This window comes from Oryctolagus cuniculus, chromosome 12 (assembly GCF_051225735.1).
Source record: "Oryctolagus cuniculus isolate XC-2025 breed Fujian yellow rabbit chromosome 12, ASM5122573v1, whole genome shotgun sequence".
Lineage (NCBI taxonomy): Eukaryota > Metazoa > Chordata > Mammalia > Lagomorpha > Leporidae > Oryctolagus > Oryctolagus cuniculus.
In genome coordinates this window covers 29,104,068-29,130,391 of record NC_142878.1, presented here as the reverse complement: position 1 = coordinate 29,130,391, position 26,324 = coordinate 29,104,068, and the positions used below count along the sequence as shown (strand labels likewise).

Below are 26,324 nucleotides of genomic sequence, written 5' to 3'. Positions count from 1 at the left end.
TGGTATATTTTAGAGGCTGATTAATATACCAATGACCTTGAAACTCTCCTCTCCCAGCAAGTTTCTAGTTCTTAAGTTTATAAAATAGAGCTCAATGTTAAAAGATATTTAAACTTAGGGCATCTTGGTCAACAAAGTTAGAACTTGTGAAACAGTATAAAGCTGTTGAAGCGAAGATGAATTCAGCAAAGCTGATTCAGCAAATAATAGGGCGTTGTACTAAGAAAATGGCAAAGCGAATATGATGGATTGTGTTAATACCCTTTAAAAGTAATTTTAAATCTTCAGAGACTCTGTATTTACGCTTTAGTGGGCACCAGATACCAAATCATATGAATTTAAATCATCCCCAAAGATTTTCAAAGGCTGTATAATTCCAGGATAAAAGTTTGAAGCAGTTAAGCAAAACTTAAACTGTCTTTTTTTCCCTCTTGGTTGCTAATACTCATCTTGATCACCTCTCCCCAAGCATCATATCATCTCCCATATGCCAGAGGGAGAATGGACTTTGGTAATCTCTTAAAGTTAAGGATTTACATTCATAAAAAGAAAAACTATCTAAATGCTCTTTTACCTCTTGACCAAAATTTGGGGACCATCTTTGGCATATGAAAAAGAAGTATTGTTACTTTAATATATTATTACATAGAAATTGGCATATAAAACATAATTTGCATAAATATTATCATTACTATTGCCTTGTTCTCATCTTTCAATCTTTAATATTTTACCATTATTTTACTATAAATATGTATTGCATTTATTTTAGAAACATTTATGTATATGTCCAAAACTGTGCATATATACTTCTAATAGATACTTGAAATTGCCAAGTTCACATGAATTAATTTGTGATTTGGTTTAACTAAGACCTGGAAATCCCTTGCATAAAAATAACGTTGTTATTATAATCAGTAACACAGACTCATTCGAGTTTCACGTTTCATGAAAGGTGAGGATGTGCCAAAATCATCCGGCTCCATGCGAGATCTATGTAAATTGATAGGTAATTGTTGGCATCATTTGTTGTATTCATACATACATAATGAGAAGTCATAGAATCATTATTTTCTGCTTCAACAGAAACGGCTGTATGCATCCATTATTTTTCCAGCACATAATTACAATTGTATCTTAAATAAAAACTGTCAGTTCACTTTTTTTCAGTTATTACTGTAACTTCTGGAATCCACTTAAACCTGTGCATTAGTGTGGTAACAGATTTTCCAAAACATAGATTTCATGAGGCTTTCTATTTCTGTGACTTATGTCACATCCCGTAGGCGGATCTTTTCACTCTTTGGTTGTATTGCTGTTCCCATTCTTCTATTATGTAACAATATTTCACATTCCTGCAGCATGGCTACTTCTACTTCCTGCTTACCTACCTCTTTTGGAGGATGCCTTGGGTTTCTCCTCGCCCACAGAAACCCATGTTGCTCCCCCTTGTGGATGCACAACATGGCCTGCCATACTTGAATACATATCACTACCTGACTTTGATTTTATTCAGTAATTTACTATCTGAAATAAGCTATATGATGGATAAGGACTCCTACCATAGTTCTTTCTATCCTGTATCGAATTCAAAGTCTATAGGCACACATATGCAGTTTGTGCCATTGAATACAATTAAGTGAATTCAAGACCTATGGGTAAAAATACCCTAAACAAGAAATATTTACTTTCACTGAAGTTAGTTCAAAAAGTTTTGTTAAGAGTGGGTAAGAAACTGAAGTGGTAAACTCACTTGGTTACCATTAATTCAATAGGTTAGATGATCTTTTCTGTAAATTACAGTGGAAATAAACTTGTATATTTTGAAACACAGCCAATTTGGCCTGTTTATTAATTTGGTTTAAGCATACTATCTCCTATTATCCACGATATTGGGTCATCAACAATTAAGAATCAAATAGGAACAAAATAAATGTATAGGTAGTTGGTAGTTTGAAACCAGATACCTAAAGGTCAATGAATTAGCTGTTAAAGTTTCATTAGAGGGTCAGTAACAAGTGTCTGTTATAAGGTTTACATTGTAAGTGCTAGTAAATCATGACTAGATTCAATCTACTCCCTGCCCTTTAAAACATGAAGGCACTTCAAATAGTTGGTAAAAAATAGATTTAACAGACAATATACATTTTCCACAAATTTTTAAAAGATTCTCTCACACCTTTTTTTAAACAAAGAGGTTTACTGAATGAACGTCTTGCACCAGTAGCATTATTTTCACTGTGATGGCACTGGCATGATTAGTATAAAATGCACACTGGGCTTCACTCAGCATTGACTAATGCTTACCAGAAAGAGGCTTAATGTCACTATTACCAAACAGCTCACTCTTTGGTAGCAACACTCAGTGATCTTTTCGATTTCCTGTTACCTTGGAATGGCTTTTTTGCAAAGAATTTAATTTTGAGAATGTTATCAAAATATAAGTATTTTATAAACTCATTTTACTGACAGTCTTTTTTTTAAAAAAATCATTTATTATTTGAAAGCCAAGTTAGAGGGAGGGGAGTGAGAGACAGATCTCACTCTGGTTCATTCCCCAAATGGCCACAATGGTCTTCACTGGGCCAGGCCTAATACAGGGGCCAGAAACTCAATATGGGTCTTCCATGTCTGTGGCAGGGGTCCACGCATCTGAGCCATCTTCTGCTGCTTTGCCAGGCACATTAGCAGGGAGCTAAACTGGAAGTATAACAGCTGGGACTTAAACCTGTGCTCATATAGGATGCTGGTATCATGGCAGCAGCCTAAGCCACTGTATCACAATGCTGGCCCCATATTTCCCTGATATTCCTCTAGAGTCAATGTAGTCATTGCTCTAAAATAATGGCAGCTTATTATAATGGCGTCTTTCAATTGGTGTTGAAATCCAAGGAGAAACATCCCAATGTCTGAAGAGATTTCTTATTTGAGGAGTATATGCAAGATCTAAGTAAGACTGTTGGTATTTTTAAGTTTAATGAGAAAAAATATGGTGTTTGACCAAAGTGATAATAAAATTCTGAGTTATAATGCCATGCAAAATATTGTCAGCATTGATTTCTTGGTGTCAAGTCCCTAGTCTAAAATCTTTGGATGTTGGCATATCTGGCAATTAAATACCTTTAATTCAACACTTGTTAAAGAATAACAAGATGTATTCTTAACAAAAGATAATGAGAGGTTAAGTCTGGATTCTTTAAATTCTTTTCCTACATTAAGTTACATCATCATAAGGTCATATGTCTGGATCATACTTCAGGTGTCACCTCTAGCCTCTCCAGCTCTCTGTTTCAATGATAAGTTGTGCTCCCTTATACTGATCTCCTAAAACTGTCTAACATGCACCTGTACATTTATTTTTTAAAGGAAACAGAGACTCTCAGGAAGGCAACTTTTGTGTGTGCCTGCTGCTCTAACATCTGGAATCTTTGAGAAGCCACATTGGTTTTTCCTTCCTTCCTTCCCTCTTCAAGATTACTTCCCTCTGACTTTTCTATTTCTTGGGGGCAGGTGTTGTAGCCCAGAGGTTTAGCTACAGCTTAGGAAGGCAACCTTCCATATCAGAGAGTCAGTTCAAGTCCTGGCTCCTGTTCTTCCAATTAATGTGCCTGGGAAGGCAGTGGATGGAAGCCCACATCCTTGGGTCCCTGTCACCTACAAGGGAATCCCTGGCGCAGCCTTGGCCATTGCAGACATCTGGGGAGTTAACCAGTGGATGTCCATCCACTCTCTTTCCATTTCTCTTTCTCTCCCTCTCCAACCCTGTCATTTTGACTTTTCAAATAAACTAATGCAATTTAAGAAGTCACCCTTTCTCTATACTTTTTTTCTATGAGTATCATAAAACAGTAGACTTCATTAGTAAACTCCTATTTCTTTGCCCCCATTTGCTTCACAGTAAAATTTGCTTTCTAGAGACATAGCTTTTTAAACTCTTCTTGTCAAAGTCACTGAATTCATTCATAAATGTCTTTTGTATTGTAATTTTTAATTTCCTGGGGTGATATGTTTATATCTCATTTTCTTTATTTTAGAAATATAGTCTATATGTAGTGGCTTTTAACAAGTTTTCCATATACAGTGAGATTCATTTTTTTTTTTTGTAGGAATGTTAGAACTTCCGATGATTGATCAAGTAGTAGAATGCCCTTTGGTAACCACAGGAATGCTGAAATAACTTAGTACTCTTACCAGCCACAGGTATGGTACGATTTACATCTAAGTTAACAGTTCAAGGGTAACCTGTAGTGGTTATTTACAAATGTGTTCTCTTCTTTCAACAAGTTGGATGAAACATTTACCATGAAATTTTTCCAGGGCGGCAGGTTGCCTTCCAATGATCTCAACCTCCTGTCATTAATAATACTCTGGTATAATTCCCTCCCATTGAGTAGGAGTTGTAAATATCAACTTGAGTAAAGAGTAAGGTAGGAGTCACAGGATGTCTGTCTCTCTGACAGATTGCTTGCTAGAAGGAAGCCTGTTATCATGGCTTGAGACAGCTTTGTAGGGAGGTCCAATCAAAAGCCAGCAAGAAGATGCTATGTGTAGTGCAACACCTGATCCAAGTATAGGCATACCCTAGAGATGAATCTTCATATTAAACTGGAGTCCTTGCTTGGGATCTTGACTTCAAACTTAATGAGAGACCTTGTGTCATAAGCAACCAGCTAAGCTATATTCCTGACACTCAGAAGCTAGAATAACAAATCCTTGTTGTTTCAAGTCACAAAAGTTTGATGATATTTGTCATGCAGCAATAGATGAATAATACAAACCATTTGGCTTTACTTCAGGGGAATCTCACTTCTAGAAAATGCATCACCCATATCTGTATTATTAGAAACTTGTGACTCTTCTCAATGATATGCTATTCTTTAGTCAGTTAAACTGCAAGATTTATTTATAATTATCCAAAAAGTAACAGGTGCAATACTCCCCTGGTTTACAGATGAATGAAGGTCTGAGCAGAATATATGGAAAGAAGAAAAAAGTTTGAATTACAGGCACCATCTCCCTAATGAAGTGTTTTTGGTTAGAAGTTAGTAGGCAGCATGGCTGCTGTGCCCTTCTGAAAGGGACTCAGATAATAGATTTGATGCCCATCCTGCAACCTTGAATTATCTAATAAAGCAGCGAAGTGGCACAGGGCTGAACACAGTACAGGTATTCCAGGAAATGGAGAGCTATCTTCCTCAGCCCAACCCCTGAAACAATCAGCATGGCGTTAGCAGAAAAGTAACCTGAAGACCTATTGACAATAAAGAGAACAAGAATAATGATTGGGAAGCTTTTTGCCTATAACATTACCCTTGGTGTCAGCATAAGCACACAGAACTTTTAAGAGGAAACTCTAAAAGAGCCACACGCTTAGGCAATTGTGTGTATATCTGCATCCTGTCATGGTTTTCACTGCACTGAATTGATGGCTACTCTTGTAGCTTTCTAAATGCTTTTCCAGTCTGTATTCTGTTTTCCAATTATTTTGCCCACTCCTATGATATCTACTTGTCTAAATCAAAGATCTCACTATTTTTTTTGCCTACATAATAACTCACCCACACGGCTAAATAAGTGTCACATACTTAGCTAGGGTTTCATGGCACTCCAGAAGTCTTCCTGAAGAGCAGTAAGACAGACAGAATCTGTGTCCAGCTTCTCCAATTGGAATTATGGCTTCACTACTGGCTATCTGGTGGGCATTCTAATTAAAATATTTGTATCTCAGTTTCCAGGTCTATGAAACAGGACAATGATATTAACTGGTAGAAATGTTTATCGTGAAGCTTACAAGAGAGTAAATCAGAAGGGTCTTGATGCAGGATGAGCACTCCGTAAATATAAGCTATTAATTTATCGCTATTTGAAATTCAGTGTAATCTAGAATTATGAGTTTCTACCATCTGATAGAAGATATTATTTATGCTATCGCAGTTTTCTGAAACAGGAATTGTTTTTTTTTCTCATTTTATAGAACAGAATACCAAGAGCCAGACCTTCTATGTGATTTCTCAAAAGTATTATAATGACTGAGTACTATAACCAAGTAGCAGCTAGTCCCTCTGATTTCTAGTTGAGGGCACTTTTCTCTTCTAAAAGCTATCTTCCTTGTCACCTACTGCTCTACTGTGAAGAGTATGGGTTACTAGTGTCAGCTATGAGTTTGAAGTCCAGCACTTGGCAATTTTATAAACATCTTGAAGTTCAGTTTTCTCCACTGCTAAGGATGTATTGGCATGTTCATTTTTAAAAGAGAATTATTTAGTTTAAATGTATATGATGTGCCCAAATTTATTAGTTTTGGTATTTTATTAACTTAAAACAAGACAGCACAGTCATCCTAAATTCCCACATTTTACCGTCTCATTCAGTGTCATAATCCGCACTGAGCTAATCCCTAACTCTTGTATACCCAGGACAGATCTTTTCCTTTGTTTTGAAGCATTACTTCCTTCACAAACCAAATATAGGTCCACCATCCCTTGTCTAAGATCTGTAGGCCTACATACACTTTCTTACTAACAATTTTGTCTTAGGTTAGAAAAGTATATCTCTTGTATATGATGTGCTACCACTGTAATCACGGGGAGCAAGATCCTGTCATTACACATGGCATTATTTTTGCTTTAAATGATATAAATCTTCATAGTCATGTGCATAAATGGGTTCATATCCATTCAAGTCATATATTCCCAACACATGTATTGCCAAATGATTACTTTTAGAACTTGTTGGTGTTAAACTTTTCTTGATTTTGGAATTGCACATTTGCTAATCTGCCCCACAGGGAATCCACTCTCAGTATTATATGCTAAGCTATCTTTTACTCATCTTGGCCTTCATTACGCCTGTCCACAGATTCTCATGGCAAGGGATGTATCATTTCGGCATGCTCTTTAGAACCTAGAACGTCCTTAAATTGTAGTACTGTGTTAGGCTACTTTATAAACAAGGAAAAGATCACACCGATATCCTAAACAGGTGGATGGTGTGAAAAGTACTTGACAGTATGAAATTATGGCTACATTCCTTTTCATCATTATTAATTTTTGCATTGAGACACTCTTCAAGCACATTTCTTTGGAAAGAAACAAGCTAACTGTGAAACCTGTTGATGGTCAACTTAAATCAGGATATCTGAGCAGTTAGACTTTGAAAATTTGGAAAATTTACCTAACGTCAATGTGTAAATTAGATAGCAGAGGAAAATTCTTAGCATCTTATTTTTGCATTTTTCAGGTAGGTCACTTAAAACAACAGTTGTGACATTATTTGACTGCAATTGTTGTCATGCTATATTGGTGAATCTGTCTCTTCTTAGCTATGACAGCCTTTACAGGAAACACGACTCGCTGTCATCTCACCTATGTGTTGTCCATACATGTGGTAAAAGAAGCTGAAACAGTATGCAGTGTTGGTCGGTCCGTACGGGTTTTTAGGAGCTATGCTGAAAACAGGGCTGAGAAGTCGAGCCTTTTCGCCTTCCAGTCTGGGTCGAGAGGTCTCAATGTACATATAAAAACCTTAAAACAGACAAAATAGAATGGTTAAATATATTATTAGGCAACGTGGCCTTTCAAGTCCTTAGGGATTTGTAGAATTTCCACGTACACTCAAGATCGATAGGAGGATCTGCATCTCCTATATCAACTCTTTATGTGTACATGATGAGCAGTGGCTTTAACAAAATGAATGATCTTGTTCATAAAATAAGGTATTCAATTAGAAGTTTATGGGCAATGTTGTGAAGCAGTGGGTTAATCTGCCACCTGTAACTCTGGCCACCCATATGGGCACATGCTGCTCCACTGTCCCTGGGAAAGCAGCAGAATATGGCCTGAGTGCTTGAGCCTGTGAGGGACTCCGGTGGGGTTCCTGGCTCCTGGCATTAGCCTCTCATTGTGGCCATATGGGGAGTAAACCAGCAGTGAAAGATCTCTGTAACTCTGTCTCTCAAATAGGAAAGGAAGAGTTATAGAGACAGACGAGAGAGGTCTTCCATTCACTGGTTCACTCCCCAAATGATGTAAATTTAGGCAAGAGCTGGGCTGATCTTAAGCCAGGAGCTTTTTCAGTTCACCTACGTGGGTGCAGGGGTCCTAGCACTTGGACCATTTTCCACTGCTTTCCCAGGCCGTTAAAACGGAGCTGGATCAAAAGTGGAGCAGCTAGGACTCAAACCAGCATACATAAGGGATGACAACACCGCAGGCAGAGACTTAACTTATTACACCACAGCACTGGTCCCATCAAATAAATAAAAAGTTTAAACAACGATTATATTTTAAAAGATTTACAAGTCTCTCAGCTATGCCAGTTCTAAGAAAAAAATATATGGTTATTGTACCTGACATTTATGTGGAATTCTATCTTCTAATAAATGGCTAATGATTCTTTGTATTTCCTATTCATAGCATTTATAAAACAACCTGATTTCTGTGAACACAGCACTTCACAACCTCATACCTTCTTTGGAGCCACTACGGTCAGCATTAGGTCCTGTGTTGGGGGTATATTTCGTATTTCTTGTTGCTGTACTTTGTTTTGTCCAGTCAAAATTATCTGTATCATCTTGCGTGAACAAACAAATGTTTCCATCTTCAAACCCACAGTGAAATTCCCCTGTTAACAGATTTTCAATATATTTTTAAATGTTAATTAAATCAATACAAACATTACAATACTATGATAAGGAAATTTAAAACATTGTACAGAAATAATTTTATCAGAGCTGTAACAGACCACAAGATTACAGCTAAACATAAAAACTAATTTTAATGAAGAAGAAAAATTGCTTGTAAAATTGAACATGACTCATGTAAGTTTCCTTTGAAATATCCATATAACTTAAGGAATATAGTTCATACTTGAGAAATTTTCCCAACTTTCATTTAGTAAATTTAGGGACAACAAAAACATAACTGTCAGTTAGATAACAGTCTTAACTAATCCAATTTTTCATGCCATGTCTAAAATTGTTTATGTGTACCCACTTACAATAATGAAAAGTTACTAGGGCAATGTGATAGCAACGTATTTTAGAAAATATTTTTCTTCACTTTCATACTTTGTGAGTTTGTCAGATGCTTGAATTCACTTGAAATGGAGGATTGAAAAGGTTCTATGAAGACTCTGATGCATAACTAGGATTAGATGCCTACCACACACTGAATTAGATCCAACACAAGGTCTGAGAGCAACTTTTTCATCTGTCCTGATATCTGGGTGGTAATAATGTTTCTAGGTATAAAGGTTTGGGTCTTATTTATTTTTTTAATTGGTGATGGCCCTACCTGAAAAATAAGTATAAGAGATTGATAAGCTCCATTAGATACAATGTACATCCTTGAGCAAAATGAAACAGTATATATTATTTCATTTGACCTAATCAAACTCTATGAAATTCCCCAAATACTTATTAAACTCACAGAGAGGCATTCTTTGGATAAAATCAGCTATTAAATGATAAATTCAAAATGACATCCAGATTAATGGCGATTTAAACTTTTAAGGAAAGCCGGTGCCGTGGCTCACTTGGCTAATCCTCCGCCTGTGGCACCAGCACCCCGGGTTCCAGTTCCGGTCGGGGCGCCGGATTCTGTCCCGATTGCTCCTCTTCCAGGCCAGCTCTCTGCTGTGGCCCGGGAAGGCAGTGGAGGATGGCCCAAGTGCTTGGGCCCTGCACCCCATGGGAGACCAGGAGGAAGCACCTGGCTTTGGATCAGCGCAGCGCCAGCCATGGCGGCCATTTATGGAGTGAACCAACAGAAGGAAGACCTTTCTCTCTCTCTCTCTCTCTCTCTCTAACTCTGCCTGTCAAAAAAATGAAAATAAAAAAATAAACTTTTAAGGATAAGGGACTCTGGTTTAGTTTTCCTGCCTTGCACAGTTGTGAAAAGATAGCTGAGTTAATTGGAAACAATGATACTTACAAATAAAAAGAAAATAGGTGGGCTTCCCATTACATTAAGGAATATGTTTTTGTCATGTCTTTTTTTCAGGTTAGACTGCTGTACTTCTTACTCATATTTTACATTCTGAAGAATGTAGGATTTAAGAAACTCTAAATCAGTAAGTTTCTGGATAAACAATATTCCACACAAATATAAGACATGTTTATGTCATAGATCTTATAATAAGATAGGACTTTTTGCTATTATCCATGAAAAGTATCATGCTGAAGTAGCAGTGCAGTTACATCCATGCATGATGTCTTTTATATTTAACACAAATTTCCCTTAGCTGCTGCTTTGGAGTACTGTGGATTACTGTAAATATTTTCGCCTACAAAATTATATATTATGTATACATAAAAAGATGTTAGAGAACATGTAAAGATTTTAAGATTATAATTTTAATAAGATAAAAATTAAGATTTGGATGCAGATCTATAATGATATTTATCCATCTTATTTTTAAAAATGAATAAAAAGCATTGTTTTACAGTGAGTTAAGACACAGCTTGCAATACTGGCATCCCATATGGGCTCTTGTTGCAGTTCTCAGCTGCTCTACCTCCAGTCCAGCTTCCTGTGAATTTGCCTGAGAAAACAGCGGGAGATGGCCCATGTAGTTGGGCTTCTAGCTCTTAGCTCCTGTATTCAGCCTGGCCCAGCCCTGGCCATTGAGGAGTGAACCAGCAGATGAAAGGTGTGAACCAGTAGATGGAGGATCTCTCTCTCTTCCTCAAACTCTGCCTTTCAAATAAATACATAAATCTTTTTAAAAAATGAATAAAAGCTTCAGAAGTCTCTCAAAGTAAAATTTAGGAATACTACAGCTTAACTTACTTCATGTATAAATTGTTTATGATATTGTAATTACTATAATCAAATCTGGCAAATATATAAGCAACATAAGTAACTCTTCATTACTTCTGAAGTATATAGTTAAAAAACCTATTACTGGAGAGATTTTCATAAACAGTTTATAGATATAATTGAAAAAACACTAGTTTGGAACATAATAATTTTATGACTGTATACTCAGCTTCAATGAAATAATTATAATTATGTACAAGGAAGTTGACTCATAAAACATGCATGGGAATATAGAATATTTGATAAATAATGAAAATGTACTCAGCTGTATAAATTTATCAAAAGAACTCATAAAATAGGAAAGTAATAGAGTCTAGGGTTTTTTACAGTTTTTCTAATTAGAACCTGATTTTGGTAGAGTTTTAGAGGTCACATGGAAATAATAAAGAGATTTCAAATAGTTCACATTACAAAATAGCTAAACTTTTGTTATCTTTTCTTGAACCTTTCCCAATGTGATGATGACTCTTCAGGATTCAAAAATAAGAAGCCTGAGGGCCGGCGTTGTGACACAAAGGTGAAGCCTCCACCTTTGACACCTGCATCGCGTATGGGCACTGGTCCAAGTCCTGCTGCTCCAGCTCCCTGCTGAGGCCTGGGAAAAGCAGCAGCAGATGACGCAAGTGCTTGGACCTCTGCCACCTATGTGGGAGATCCACATGAAGCTCTTAGCTCCTGGCCATTGAGGAGTGAACCAGCAGATGAAAGACCTTCTCTCTCTAACTCTGACTTTCAAATAAATGTATCTTCAAAAAGAATAGTAAGTCTGATACCCAGCAACCCTCTTGCAACTACCCTCTTCAACCCTTCCTTAGAACCTGCAAAAATCTAACCTTGCAATAAAAATAAATGCTCTCCTGCGCTGACATTTTAGAGTGGATTTTCATGGTAAGTCCATTTTAGTTCAGAGTGGCTTTCCAGAGATAGGGCAGTTTTCGGGCATGGGAATGTCTGGTAGATACCTACTATGTCATCTTGCACTGATAACCTTCAACAGAAAGCAAAAGACAATTTTCCAAAAGCACTGAAATTTGATAGTTTTAAAAATCTGTAACCTACATCAGACCAATCACATTGGGATTAAAGTAGAGATGTATGAAAGAAACACACACACACTTGGTTAAACCATTCCAGTAGTCACTGGATAATACTGTTTCATGTGATAATACTGTTTCAAGTGATAATACTGTTTCATTAGTGGAATATGGAAATTCAAAGTGATATGCAATCCCACAAAAGAAAAAAAAAACTGTAGTTATAGAAATACTAAACGGATTGGGAAAATGGCTGCACATTTCCATGTTCAGGAAAATTTATAAACATCAACTATCAATATTAAATAACTTGTCCCATGCACATATCCTCTTAAATTTAAAATTCACATTTAGTGCCAATCTTACTGAGGCTAGACCATTGTGTTTTACATTTAATAATAATTGTGATTAACAATTATTATTATGTATTGTCTACTTTTCTTAATTATGAAAGATAGTGACATTTTTAAAGTAAAAATATACTTACTCAAATGAGGATTTACAGGAGCTATAAGGAAAGCAAGAAAATAAGACAATGTTAGCATGCTTGAAGTAAATAAATGTCCAATCAGTGTCTCATAGTTCCTCCCAAAAACTTAAATGATCATCCCCACTGTGGCCATGGAGAATTATATCTGCAATTCATTTTGTTCTAGAGTATACCTTGGAGCTCAACAATAACCATCTCAAAGAACCAAGAGGATCAATGCTAAATAGCATAGGGGAATTGCTCATTTCTAAAAGAATGGATTGCTGGGCTTTTACATCTTAAGCAGTGCTAAACAAACCCCAGAAATCAAATCTGAAGCTGACAGTAGGCCAACTGATGATGATTTGAAAGAAAGCAATATTCCAACAGAGCTTATACTACGTTGTTGCTGTTACTTACATTCAGAAAAAATGGCATGGCATATGTGAAAATAATTTGCATGCCATGTAATGTGTCCCAAAACAAATAACTACTTCCATCCCACTTTGTCACACACACCCCCACACACAACTTGCATGCATGTGAGTTTTCAAATGATAAGCAACACATTTTACATTTTGTGCAACAAAATAAACATTTGGGTTATAAAACTGCATTTACAATATTACTGTTAACTGCTGTCAAAAGAGAAGTGAATAAATTTCACTAAAATATGGACAGAAATAAATGTAACCTAAGAGACAAAATGGTATGTGTATGTATTACTTAGGTATTTAATCACTCAGAGAAAATTGCATTCCGGTTGAAGAGAGCATTATTGTAGTCTCCTTAGATTACAAAAGGTAGTTAATCTACCCTTCATAACTTTCTCTATTTAGTCATTTTATTGTTACTTCTTATTTGCCTTTATCTAACCTGTGCGTTACTAATGAAGTATGAAGGAAAAAACAGCTGCACAAATCATATTCTTATTCAGTTACTGCATTAACACACTGGGATGAATTTTAACAATCTGATTTAGCTTCTCAATCATAGTTACTATTTCAATATATACAAAGGAAATGCTATTACCTTGATTACTTTTCTGATTTTGCTTTCAGATTGTAAATTATGAAATGAGTAATATAGACAAAGAATGGTATATTTACTAGTTCCACTGAAGTGAACTAAAAACAATTCCTTTTCCTGCCTGATACTAATAAATTTTATTTTGAAAACTCAAATAGTTAAATTTAGTTATTTCTGTGAAATATGTGTCAATGAAGTAAGCATCTCCGAATTAAAATTTAGTTTTAAGAAACATCATACCTACATGCAACCTCTGTTGATGCCTAGTCCCCAGTCTGACTGTGCTGGGAGCTAGGGCCTTTAGTGAAGTAATGGAGCTTAAATGGGATCCTAAGGGTGGGACTCAAATCCTGGTGCCCTTGTAAGGAGAGGAGACACTGAAGAGCTCTTTGTGTGCCATGTGATGCATTGTGAGAAGGCTGCAATGTGCAAGCCAGGAGAGAGCAGGAAGCCAGCCATGCTCCCTCCTTGATCTTGGACTTTGCATCTTGCACACCTGTAAGTAATAAATTTCTTTCTTTCTATTTTTTTTTTTTTTTTGACAGGCAGAGTGGACAGTGAGAGAGAGAGACAGAGAGAAAGGTATTCCTTCCTTCCATTGGTTAACCCCCCAATGGCCGCTGCCGCTGGGGCACCGTGCTGACCTGAAGCCAGGAGCCAGGTGCTTCCTCCTGGTCTCCCATGCAGGTGCAGGGCCCAAGCACTTGGGCCATCCCGCACTTAACTCCCGGGCCACAGCAGAGAGCTGGACAGGAACAGGAGCAACCAGGACAGAATCCGGCGCCCCAAATGGGACTAGAACACGGAGTGCCGGCGCCGCAGGCAGAGGAATAGCCTATTGAGCCACGGCGCTAGCCCAAAAACATTTTAAATTTACTTTATTGCTTAAGAATTTTTATTAAGAATTCCTGAACTGCTATATTTTTTAAAATTCCTCTTTAGAGAAAGTCATAAGGACCTCCAAAACTCAAAGAAGTCAAGATCATCTGCAATAGAGGGGTGGACAGTAGTTCCAGTCAAGGTATATTATTTCACAGCTGTTTAACTTTGGAGGATACCAAAACTTCCTATTTTCTAGTATTTTCCATCTTTTAAAAGAATGAAAATTAATGCCTGGTTTCTAATGTCCTCCTTCAAATAGTCCACAATTTCTAACTCAGAAGCAGGAAAATAGTATGTAAGAGGATGTAACAAATATTCTATAAAAATATAAAACATAACAAATGTTTGTAAAATACATGAAAAATTTCATAACATTTATGAAACAAAATATATAAAATATATGAATCGAAATAAATGTAGATAGACTTCTCAGTGGAATCATGAAGCTGATTACAATATAACAATTGCTACTATGTGTTTATTTTTAACTCCAATACAAAACATCCACATATTCGTGAAGGACTATACTTGAGAAGAGATATCTTTATCCTAATGTTTTCATACAAATATCTCAGTCTTTATTATATATCCTAACACTTCAGTGAACATTGAATATACAATTTAATTGGTCTTAATAGTTTCATTTAATTTTTCACTTCTGACATTATTCATTGTTTCCCTGGGAAGTAGGAAAACTACACCTAATGTAAGACAGTGGAGTCCTTCAACTGCAAACAAAATGAAGGCTTTTGTTACCTTTTCAATGACAGCCCTGATAATTAAAAAGAATGATATCCCACTGAAGCAATGAAATAAATATGACATATTTCTTAGTGATTCCTTAATACTGAAAAATTCTACAGATAGTCAATGATCATTAAAGTTTTAAAATGCATAAATATATCAATTTATATTCACCTCTTTAAAAGACACAAAAATAATAGCATACCTTTAAGTAAATGCCATTATTTTTCTTCGAACTAGTCTAGATAAACGTTTTAGATCACCTTGTAATTTTCTCACATTTCTAAGCTAATTTCTATTTTTGCTTAAATGTGAAGAAATATTTTATGCCTAGGTTATAAAGGTAAACTAGACCAACACATACACACACACACACACACACACACGACTTTTAAAATACTAGTAAGGCTCTTGGCTCTGCTCTCCTCTCTCCTCTGCTCTGCTCTATCTTCTCTCCTTGCTAGCTCCTCTCCTCTCTGTTTCTCTCTTATATTCTCTTTCTCCCTTTTTCCTTCGCCGCCCCTTCACTCCGGTCTGTAGGTTGTTCCCCAATAAACCCTTTCCCTTGCAAAAAAAAAAAAAAATACTAGTAACTTGAAAAAAAAAGAACCATCAACAAAAATACACACAGCAACTCTGATGGCCTTCACAAACTGAAAGGATACGCTAACTGTGGTATTGTTACCAACAGTATATTATTTAACAATAACAAGAAATGAGCCATTAAGCCACCAAAACACCTTGGAGAAAACCCAGATATGCATTGAAATTAGCAAGGCTAACAAGTCTTCTGGCAGTACAAATCCAGCTATGCAACCTCTGCAAAAGGAGAAGCTACAGATACTGATTGTCAGGGCTAGAGAGGGCAAGGAGAAGCAGACAGGTGGAACGCAGGGGAACTGCACGTCAGTGAACCTTCTGTACGGTATTCTAACTGGTGGACAAATGACATCATATGCTTCTCAAAATCTACGTAACTGAACAAAAAGAGTAAGTTCTAATGAAATATATGAACTCTAATAACATTGGTATTTATGAATCAATTGCAAGAAATGTACCAATATGTCAGATATTAATAATGGAGAAACTGCATGGGGAAGGAATTTTGTATTTTCTGAATAATTTTCCATAAAGTGAAAATAGCTCTAAAAAATAAGTGTATATTTTAAAAACAGAAAAAAGATTTTGATCATATTTCTTAACTTCTTAATAGTATACACTTTAAAGTCATCACAAATTAGACAAAATCCAGAAAAATATTGCATCATGCATTGGGATCACATTTCTATCACAGAAGTGCAATGTCTATGAAATCATTATTGCATATTTCTACATTTGTAACCAAATACTACCATTTTTGGTGACTAAAGGTTTTCTGACAGTTTTCTGTTTGGTTACTTAGATGATTATCTAGAAAGTCAATAATCTGAATTTCACTTTTTATCTAAATTTGGTTGATAGTAGCATCATAAATGTTACATATATTTAACATGTGATTAAATGCTTTCAAATAAAAGGCTACTTACCACTATATTTGATCACACGAATTGTTGAATCTCCTTCACCAAATTTGGTAAGAGGAGTCAGTCGAACTTCATAAGCCTCTGGTTTAATTAGCTCTGTCAAGTTATATGTAATCAATTCTCCCTTCTGAATATTCCCATTTATTTTAATCTCCTGTTCCCACCATCGCTGCTGTCCAGCCTGAAATCAAAACAATTATATAATAATGTTCCAAGTGTTTACCTCAGAGGGACTTAGCGAGTTTTAAGAAAATGAAATAAACCTCTAAATTGTATTACATTTGAAAGGCATTACATAAATTTTATGAAAGTTTAATTCCCATAATAAGCAACAATTTTACAGATGTTTGCATGCAAATGTTTGCAGAAAACTGCCAAATTATTAGAGGTTAATTAAATAAATTTAATAGGTCATCCAGAAAGTTCAAACAAAATCCCGCTAATCAAAGTTTTGAGAGATGTAACTTTAACTACTTCTTAGTGACATATTAATGACATATTAAACTCTTGAGTACCTGCAACATCTTTATTATGTTAATAAACTATGTATTACATGTAAAACAGTTGTCAGTATGTATTGAGGGCATTAGTAATATACAGAAAACTGAGTCTTTAATGTCTAAGTCTATTAAAAAAGACAATAAAATAAATGTATACTATAACATGATTTGAAATATTCATATTGCAATAAAGGAAAATAAAAAGTGCCAAGGGGATTAAGAGTGATAAAGAGGAGGTTGGTATAGGCACTCTTTTTATTTTAGGTAGTCACAGGGCAGTTCCAAAAAAAGGATGTTAGAAAGTTAAATAAGAGGACAGCTAGGAATTGGCCGCTGGCTGGGCTTGACAGAGATCTTGAAACAGAGTGCCAGTGGAATGGAGAAGATGAAAACCTGATTGCAACAAGTGACGAAGGATCTTCACACTACTTTCCACACTAAAACACACAGTACTCAGACACCTTTACGGGAGAGTTAGACAAAATGGTCAGAAAGCACAAATTCTGATAATATATAAATTTTTCCAGAGATGTAAGAAAACTAACTTTCCAAATAACTTTAATGTAAACAACCAAGAAAAAAAATAAATGGCACTAGAAAAGAAAATTACATAACTGAAAACCAAATTCACCAGGTTTTATCAGCCATACTATATCCAAGCTGGTTTACCTTACCAGGATGCAAGAATTACTTAATAGTAGGAAGCATTTTAATGTATGTAACTGATAAGAGAAGAAAAAAAATACATTTCTCTTAAATAAGGTAAAATTTGACCAACTTCAACTCCTATTTACTATAAAACAGTAAAGAAGTTAGGAACTACATTAAACTGGTAGGTAAAAACCAACAAGTATTTATTGGATACTTTATTTGTAATTCTTGTACTTTAGAATGATTTCCTTGGGGCCAGCACTGTGGTGAAGAAGGTTAAGCCACCATCTGCTACACCAACATCCCATAAGGATGCTGGTTCAAGTCCCATCTGCTTCACTTCCAACCCAGCTCCCCGCTAATGCACCTGGGAAAAGATGGTCAAGCACTTGGGCCCCTGCATGTGCATGGGAGACATGAAAGAAGCTTCTGGCTCCTGGCTTTGGATCAGCCCAGACCCGACTGTTACGGCCATCTGGGGCTTCTAGCAGATGGAAGAACTCTATCTCTGCCTTTCAAATCTCTCTTTCTCTCTGTAATTCTGCATTTCAAATAAACAAATCTTTAAAAAAATAATTTCCTTTAGAACCACAAATGAAAAAATAAGCTAAATATCATGTGTTGAAAATTCCACTTTATGAAACACATCTCTAGGGTTGCTACAAAGAAATCAATCTGTGTATGTGTGTGTGTGTGTGTGTCTCCTCCCCTCTCCCTCTTCATGTAAATGTTTGGTTTTCTCATCCCCCCATTTACTTCAGACTTACTATATGTCTTTTTAAGACTTTTACATGGTCTTCATTAAATTTATGCATGTAATACATGAGATTGTTAATAAGTAATTCATATATTTGCTGTTATAACATGGGATTTTGTTTTATTTTAAGCTATTTTTTCTAGTCCATATAATTGTGATTTTTATTTTTTCCTATATTCATATATATGTATTTGTATGTGTGTGGTGTACATATGTAATAGTTTATCTAGCTCTGCTTCCTTATTATCTGTCATCAGTATAGCTACCTCATAGCAGGTATCTGCTACTTTTCATATTTGATATCGATGTTGTTGTTTCTTGTGACATTATCATACTAGCAGGAGACTGGAGACTACTGGGATAAAGAAAAAGATTTGTAACATGACAGACCTCGTAAGCTGTGTGCTAGGTTGCTTCCTTTTGCCCTCAAAGTCCCATGGAGGTAACACAGAAGTGCCAAGGTGAAGAGACAACATGCCTTGGTTGTGCATCATATGTGAGGGAGGCCAAGGTCAGGAAATTTTAGCATTTTAAAATTTTTAAGAAGATTTATTTCTTTGAAAGTGAGAGAGAGGGAGAGATCAACTTTTCTTACATCTGCTGGTTCAAGTGGCTGCAACGGCCAGAGAGGAGGAGCCAGGCTAAAACCAGAACTGCATCCAGGTCTCCAAAGTGGGAGGCAGAGGCCCAAGTTCTTGGGCCATTTTCTGCTGCTTTTCCCAAACCGTTAGCAGGGAGCTGGATCAGAAGTGGAGCAGCTGGAGCACCCATATGGAATGCCAGTGTCATAGGTAGAGGCTTTACTCACTCTGCCACAATGTTGGCCCCAGTATTTTTTGCTTGAAAGGAACCAAACTTCCGAATCAATGCCCAGAAAGGATACACCTTTATTTACTGGACATCAAACTTTACTTCTAGTATAGACACTATTCTAATATTTGCAAATGATCTTGAAAAGACAGGCCAAATGCAAGAGGTCATGAAACACTCTTCCAAAAATATAACCTTGATGAATATATACACTGCTATAAGCATGGATAACAAACTGGCAAAAAAAAAAAAAGTTACAATGAGAACAGGTAAACTCTTGTACTTGGAAACAAACGTATGCATGGCATATAAAGCAATATTATTAGTCATCTATCAAAAGAAGTAGAATGATCAAAATGTAGACTCCTCATAAAATAGGTATAAAATGCAGCCTAAAGAAAGAACCTAAGCTACGCATATCAACATGGGTGAGTTTCAAAAAGGCCATATTGGGCTAAAATTAATTTTGCGGCAGACATATTGTAAAATTTACGTTTTGAGACAGATGCATAGATCGGTTTCACAGTATAAAGAAATGCAGAAGGGCACAAACACCAAGGTGAAGGTTCTCATTATTCTGTTCATGGGCGTGTTGAGAAGACCTTTAAAGCACATACAAAGAACTCCAATGATATTTGTTGATTTTTGCTTCTTAAGATCGGTTGTCTATTTCCAAATTGCATTGTTTTGTTATGCCTGAAATTGTTTACATTATTTTTTAAAGAGAAAACTGGTGAATAACAGAAGGGTGGGTGTTTGACTTAGCAGTGACGACCCCACTTGGAATGCCAACATCCCATAGTTGGAGTGCCTTGCTTTGAATCTTGGATCTGCTCCCCATTCTAGCTTGGATCTGCTTCCCCAGCAGGCAGCAGGTGATGCTCAGGTAGCTGGGCCCTGCCATCCGTGTGGGAGACCAACTTCCTGGCCTTTGGTTGGTCCAGCTCCAGCTAGGTAGGATTTGGGCAGTGAACCAGTGGATGGGTGCTCTTTCTCTAACCGAAAAAAAAAAAAAAAAAGGAAAGGAAATTTGGAACTTTCTTAAACTTTGTTTCTTCTGATTTCTGAAGCAGAGCTCTCCCTACATCAGCATTTTTGATGACTTTTATGCACTTTCTGGACTGCACTTCATTCTTCTGAGTTCTAAATGTCGGTGTCTCCAAGATCATGTTTTGGTATTTTTGATACTCTGTATTAGTTGTTCTTACTTTTGAGTATGCATGATAGTTACTGGACAACCTTGTAAAAAGCCAGAATTCCAAGTCTTACCAAAAGGTAATTTACGCTTCAGTGAGATTGCAAAACACAGTTTAAAAGAAAAGCATCAACTCCTATCCCGCAAACAGATTTAGGAGCAGATAACCCAGGGTTCTAGTTGCTGAGTCAAAGCTCAGTCTCACCTCCTAATTAATGCCATAGGTTTCCTAATACCTTTACATTGATAACTCCTTAACCTGTTTCTTAAGATCAGATAATTTAAAAAACCTATCAATCCTTCTGTATGCCAAGCACTAGATTTAAATATATCATAAGTATTATATTTAATCTACCACAAAGCTTACTATGTAAGAACTAATATTAGCTCTATTTTATAAATGAGACAACAGAGGCACAGAAGGTTTATGTGTTTACCAAGCTTGAACAGCTGGAGAGCAGCAGCCCCAGAATTGGATTACACCTAAAATGACTCTTCCTTATGTCACTTTCTTTTTTGCTTCTCAAGAATTTACTATCTTCTTAATTGTTTTGAACAGAGCCTTTGCATATTTAGTTACGATAGAGCTATAGTACCGCTTTTTTGCATATAGGTTGTAAGCAAGAACTACTTTCTATTAATTTTTATACTCACATTCATGATTATCTTGGTAAAGATATATGTGTGTGTATATATATATATATATATATATATATATATATATATACACATGCTAAATTCCAGCATGCACTGCATATTTTACTGGCCTCAAACAGGTACATTAGGAAATCAAAGTTATTTCAGTGATAATTGTATAAAGTCACTGATTTTACTGTCATGTATGTTTATGACAGCATAGAAGAGATACCTTGGGAAAGGATATAAGCCTAAATTCCAAAAGAAACAATTCAGTATTCATGGATAATTATGCAAAGCTCAGAGCACATTTTACAAATATTTTTATCAATTCTGGAGGCTTAAATTCCTAAAGTAGTTTAAAGCAAATAATAATTTCACTATCTTTAGTTTTTACATTTTTATATGTATGGGTTAAAGGCAAAGTGCTGTTATTTCAACAGGCAGATAAAAGCAGTTTAAACCTACAAAACTGTGTACAGAACAATTGACATTTTACTAGCACCTTAAGACTCACAAGTTTAATGAAGATGTGCTTTTCCGGATGTTAATGTAATTTTAGTGTCACTCAATATCCGTAGTACATCCCACGAAAGAGATGGTAGATATTCTGTTGTTATAATGAGTTGCTCTACTCAAGTAATTTTAGTTAGCAGATCTGTTGATGTTACTTATTACAAACTCCAGAGTGTAAGTTCTTATGTGTATTAAAAAAGCAATAATTATATTTACAGTTGGAGGAATACACAATGTAATATTTTATATTGTCAGTGAGCTATGCAAAATGGAAAAACGAAAAACCAAATACAATCGTTGCATATACTCAAGAGGAAATGTGATATTCTCCTATTGATTGAAAGCAAGCCCAGGAAAGCCTCATGTAATGTGGAGCAGAAACCACCGTGGCAGACGGCAGTCTCCAGATCACATCTATAAGCACACAGATAAAGACGTCAGTGCTAACATATATTTTCACATCACTTTAAAAAACTCATTTGGTTTTTCTTTTCCCCAGAAATTCGTTTCTTTCATTTAATTTAGGGATTAGCCTAAAAAATCCCCACTTTTCCTACAATGAGAGTTTTCATTAAACACTACTTGTTATTTTTACCACAGAGAATAATTAAAAGGTTATGGATGAAAAAGGTCTCAGAATGAAAAACGTTCTTTCTCTAAAATGTGTAAGGAACAAACAAGCTCCTTTAAGCACAAGGCTTCTGCAGCCTTTGAGATGTGAAGAGGGAAGTCCTGCCATCATTTCCTTTGGACTCTGAGCTTTTTTCTGCACTATAATGAATAAAAAGCACTGGGGGAATGAGAACCTAAAAGAGAGGAAGGGAAATATCCATCCACTGACTCAAGGCATATGTACCCTAGATCAGTCCATCTGTGTTCATGTAACGCTGTGGGGGAGGCATCAGTAGTCCCCTTCGGTGAGAAATTATTATTCATGTTTATCAGTCACCTTGCTAGAAAAAATAATAGCTCATGTTAAAATTCTAGGTATTACAAACCCTAACTCATATACTCTTAGAAGATTTCAAAGGACATAAGCTTGCTTACTTGTTATGTATTAAAATCAAATTGCTTACAACACAAAATAAAAGATAATGTGGATTACACGATGCCCTGTAGTTTTTTTTTTTTTTTTTTTTTTTTTTTTTTTTTTTTTTTTGACAGAGTGGACAGTGAGAGAGAGAGAAAGGTTTTCCTTTGCCGTTGGTTCACCCTCCAATGGCCGCTGCGGCCAAGCTTGCGGCCAGCACACCGCGCTGATCCGAAGGCAGGAGCCAGGTGCTTCTCCTGGTCTCCCATGGGGTGCAGGGCCCAAGCACCTGGGCCATCCTCCACTGCACTCCCTGGCCACAGCAGAGAGCTGGCCTGGAAGAGGGGCAACCGGGACAGAATCCAGCGCCCCGACCGGGACTACAACCCGGTGTGCCGGCGCCGCAAGGCAGAGGATTAGCCTAGTGAGCCGCGGCACCAGCCAGCCCTGTAGTTCTAATAACACTTTTTAGAAGGTAAGATATAATAAATTATATGGCATTAAATGTACCTTACTTCTATGTTCTACTCATAATCACATACATTTTTCCAGCTAATTACATACCCTTTCTTCCCTCCTTACCACACACTTGCGTGTTATCTCCTTCACGGTCTATGAATTCTGAATGAGAGTTACTTTTCACAAGTCCATAGGAGTATTTTGCGTATGATACTTTGTTCATGATATTAGCACTGTCAGCAGTGACGACGTACTTTTAAACGTACAGGTGTTTACTAGCTTCTGTCTGCCATTTGTCTTTGCTGGCTTGCATGATTATGTCTACATTAGTTAAGTAATGCTCCCTGAAATTCAGCCTGAAGCTCTGACAGGCTGACTTACGACTCATCCCTCGACAGATGACATCAATACCTGTTCACTTTGGAAATTCGGTGGCTCTGCAGAGGGATGAGGGCAACATCAGCTGCTTTTCACTGCGTTTCCACCGCCACACATTATGATAGGTCATTTCCAAGTACCTATTTTCTTTGATTGTGAATGCACAACGCATCATACTGTGACATAAAGGCATTTTAGAAAGCATTTAGACATCAACATTTAAAACACAATTCAAAGATATAGTGTGGCAACAGTGGAAATAATGCAACTCATGTTAGATATGAACAATCAGCAACTAACATCAACCCTTTGTAAGTCTAAACAGCTAACATGAAACTTCCACTATTTGAAGAAACCATAAGCCATAATTTTCTTGCAACCAAGATATATAACTGAAAATGTTTAAATTGTCTGGAAATTATGATTCCAGTTAGTGAGATCAGAATAGGGTGACAACATGAAAATATGGAGCATTAGAAAACTATATTCAGTAGCAATTAAAGACTATTCTTAACTACCAACTTGACATTTCCAAAAATGGAATATTCTTATCTTTCTAAAATTAAATTTTACTTATCTAATTTCTGATGACAGAAGACTGATTTTTGTGAATTCAAATTAAACACTGTATATTTAGAATTTTATTATGGGTGAAACGGCGGTAGAGAAAAGATGACTTGGTTCTTTGTCTCACATGGAAGAATTTCCAAGCAGACATGGCAAAGAGAAAAGCAGGATGTATTTAAAAGCAAGGTATGGGTCCGGCGCTGTGGCTCAGTGGGTTAACGCCCTGGCCTGAGGTGCCAGCATCCCATATGGGTGCTGGTTCTAGTCCCGGCTGCTTTTCTTCTGATCCAACTTTTTGCCATGGCCTGGGAAAGCATGGAAGATGGCCCAAGTCCTTGGGCTCCTGCACCTGCAGGGGAGACCGGGAAGAAGCTCCTGGCTCCTGGATTCGGATCAGTGCAGCTCCGGCAGCTGTGGCCAATTGGGGAGTGAACCATTGGATGGAAGACCTCTCTCTCTCTGCCTCTCCTCTCTCTGTGTAACTCTGACTTTCAAATAAATTAAAAAAAAAAAAAAAGCAAGGTTAATTTAAGTCGGAGATCTCCTGCCAGAGTGGCCTGGAGGGGAGTTCCAAAAGAGCCAAAACCTGAAGGGACTGGAGGTAGTGGGGTGTTTAAGCACATTTTTGTGGAAGAAAAAAAAAAACAACTTGATGATCAGACTGACATTCATATACAAGCAAAGACAACACCCACCAAAACACCTGATCTGTTTGTATAGCAAACTGTGAGCTCAGAAGGATGAGATCATCATTCTCTTGCTATGTTCATGGTAAACTTGGAAATTAAGAAATTAATTAAATTAATATATTAAGAAATGGGGCAGGCACTTTTGGCCTTGCTAAAAGTAGCTTTGGGGGAAAGCAAGTATTTTGCATCTTAAATTTCCACTGGGACCAACCTGATTGCCTATTAACCTGGCTCCTCAAAATCTGAACTTAAACCCAAGTTTAAAACTCAATCACTCTCAGTACTAGGTACTGCAGAGAAGTACTTAAGTGGAGGCAGAGGCAGAAGCATACCCAGCTTAGGTGCATACTCCCATGGTAATGGAAGGGCTACTTTTTGATTGGGTTTCCTTCTGTTTCCTTTGACACTGGCTCACTTAGTCACCTTTATCTGGTCTTTCCTATTCTGTTCTAAGATCTAGTATCTATTTTAGTGATTTGACCTCTGCTCAGTAGTCTATTAAATCTGAGTCGTTCTACAGCACACACAGGTCCTAAAGTCTAGCCACATTATCTCTGCTTCCTCTCAGGGCCTTGGAAGCCTGCCTGCCTCCCTGGTACTCCAGTACTGATCAGTCCTTATTTCCTGAAAATCTGACTCAATTACCCTAGCGGTTACTCAACAGCTCCTCAGGTGGGACCCCAAGTTCTTGTCAAGTCTTGGTCTTCCTCAAGTACAAGATGGGAAGACAGCCCACACCTACCAAAGTCTGTTCTTTAGAAATAGATACATAGATACAGTATGTATTGCTTGTACCTCACTTTCACTAAAATAACCCCTTCACCAAGCCTGGAGCTTTGTGCAGTGGGGATTTCTCAAATTTTTTTTTCAGACATCAAGAATTTGGAAACTCAACATTTTTTATCTCATTCAATCACATCCTACCCAGTTCCATGGTCATGACTTCCACTTGCTTTAAAATGAACACCTTCAAGGCTACCGTTTCTGTTGTACTTTAGAAAATCTAACCAAAGTTCAATTTGTCTCACTTTTGTTTCATGCAAATACATGTTTGTGGGTTTGCCTTCCCATTCTTAGGTCTTAAACCTTCTCTTCCTCTGTTGTCATTTTAAATAATAAAGAGTAGCTACTATAGAGAATAATGAGAAAGAAAAAAAATCCATTAGTTAATATTTCAAATTCTCAACTGATCTCTGCAATTAGTTTTTAACTTACATAGCAAATTACTGCTGACCTGTGTTTAGCTTTGCAGGCTATGAAAATCATTCCCTAAAGTACTTCTTATTTATGCTATATTTCTTTTAGCAATAGTTTCTAGATTATAAATTAAAACAAAAAGTCACCCCTGCATTCAGTTAAAGATGGTATTAAGTGGGAACCCAGCTTCAGGGTCTTAATCTTTTATGTAACTTGATAAGTTTGCTTCCCTTTCTTATGTCAGTGAACCAGTGGTGTCTGGAGAGTCTTGAACTGAATTTACAGGAAGAGTCTCTGGCAAATATCACTGGTATATGAATGAAAGGCCTTGCAATATACTTCAGGGATGTTTTAGACAGAGAAAACTACAATCAGGCCCACAGCACAAAGTCTTCTGTGATAACCAAATGAAATAGTCTTGCTCAGTGATCTTAAAAGAAA

At 36.7% G+C, this 26,324-nt stretch overlaps 1 protein-coding gene across 5 annotated transcripts in view; it reads right to left on the bottom strand.

Moving 5' to 3' along the window:
• Positions 1-26,324, bottom strand: part of MDGA2 (MAM domain containing glycosylphosphatidylinositol anchor 2) — an 891,422-nt gene that overhangs the window by 30,731 nt on the left and 834,367 nt on the right. For all 5 annotated transcript variants that reach the window (XM_008269620.5, XM_089309284.1, XM_089309285.1 and 2 more), the window contains 4 exons: positions 16,502-16,679; positions 12,339-12,359; positions 8,464-8,619; positions 7,362-7,520 (listed from right to left, as the gene is read on the bottom strand). In XM_008269620.5, the coding sequence (XP_008267842.3) occupies positions 7,362-7,520; positions 8,464-8,619; positions 12,339-12,359; positions 16,502-16,679 (514 nt within the window). The remainder of the gene's footprint in view (positions 1-7,361; positions 7,521-8,463; positions 8,620-12,338; positions 12,360-16,501; positions 16,680-26,324) is intronic.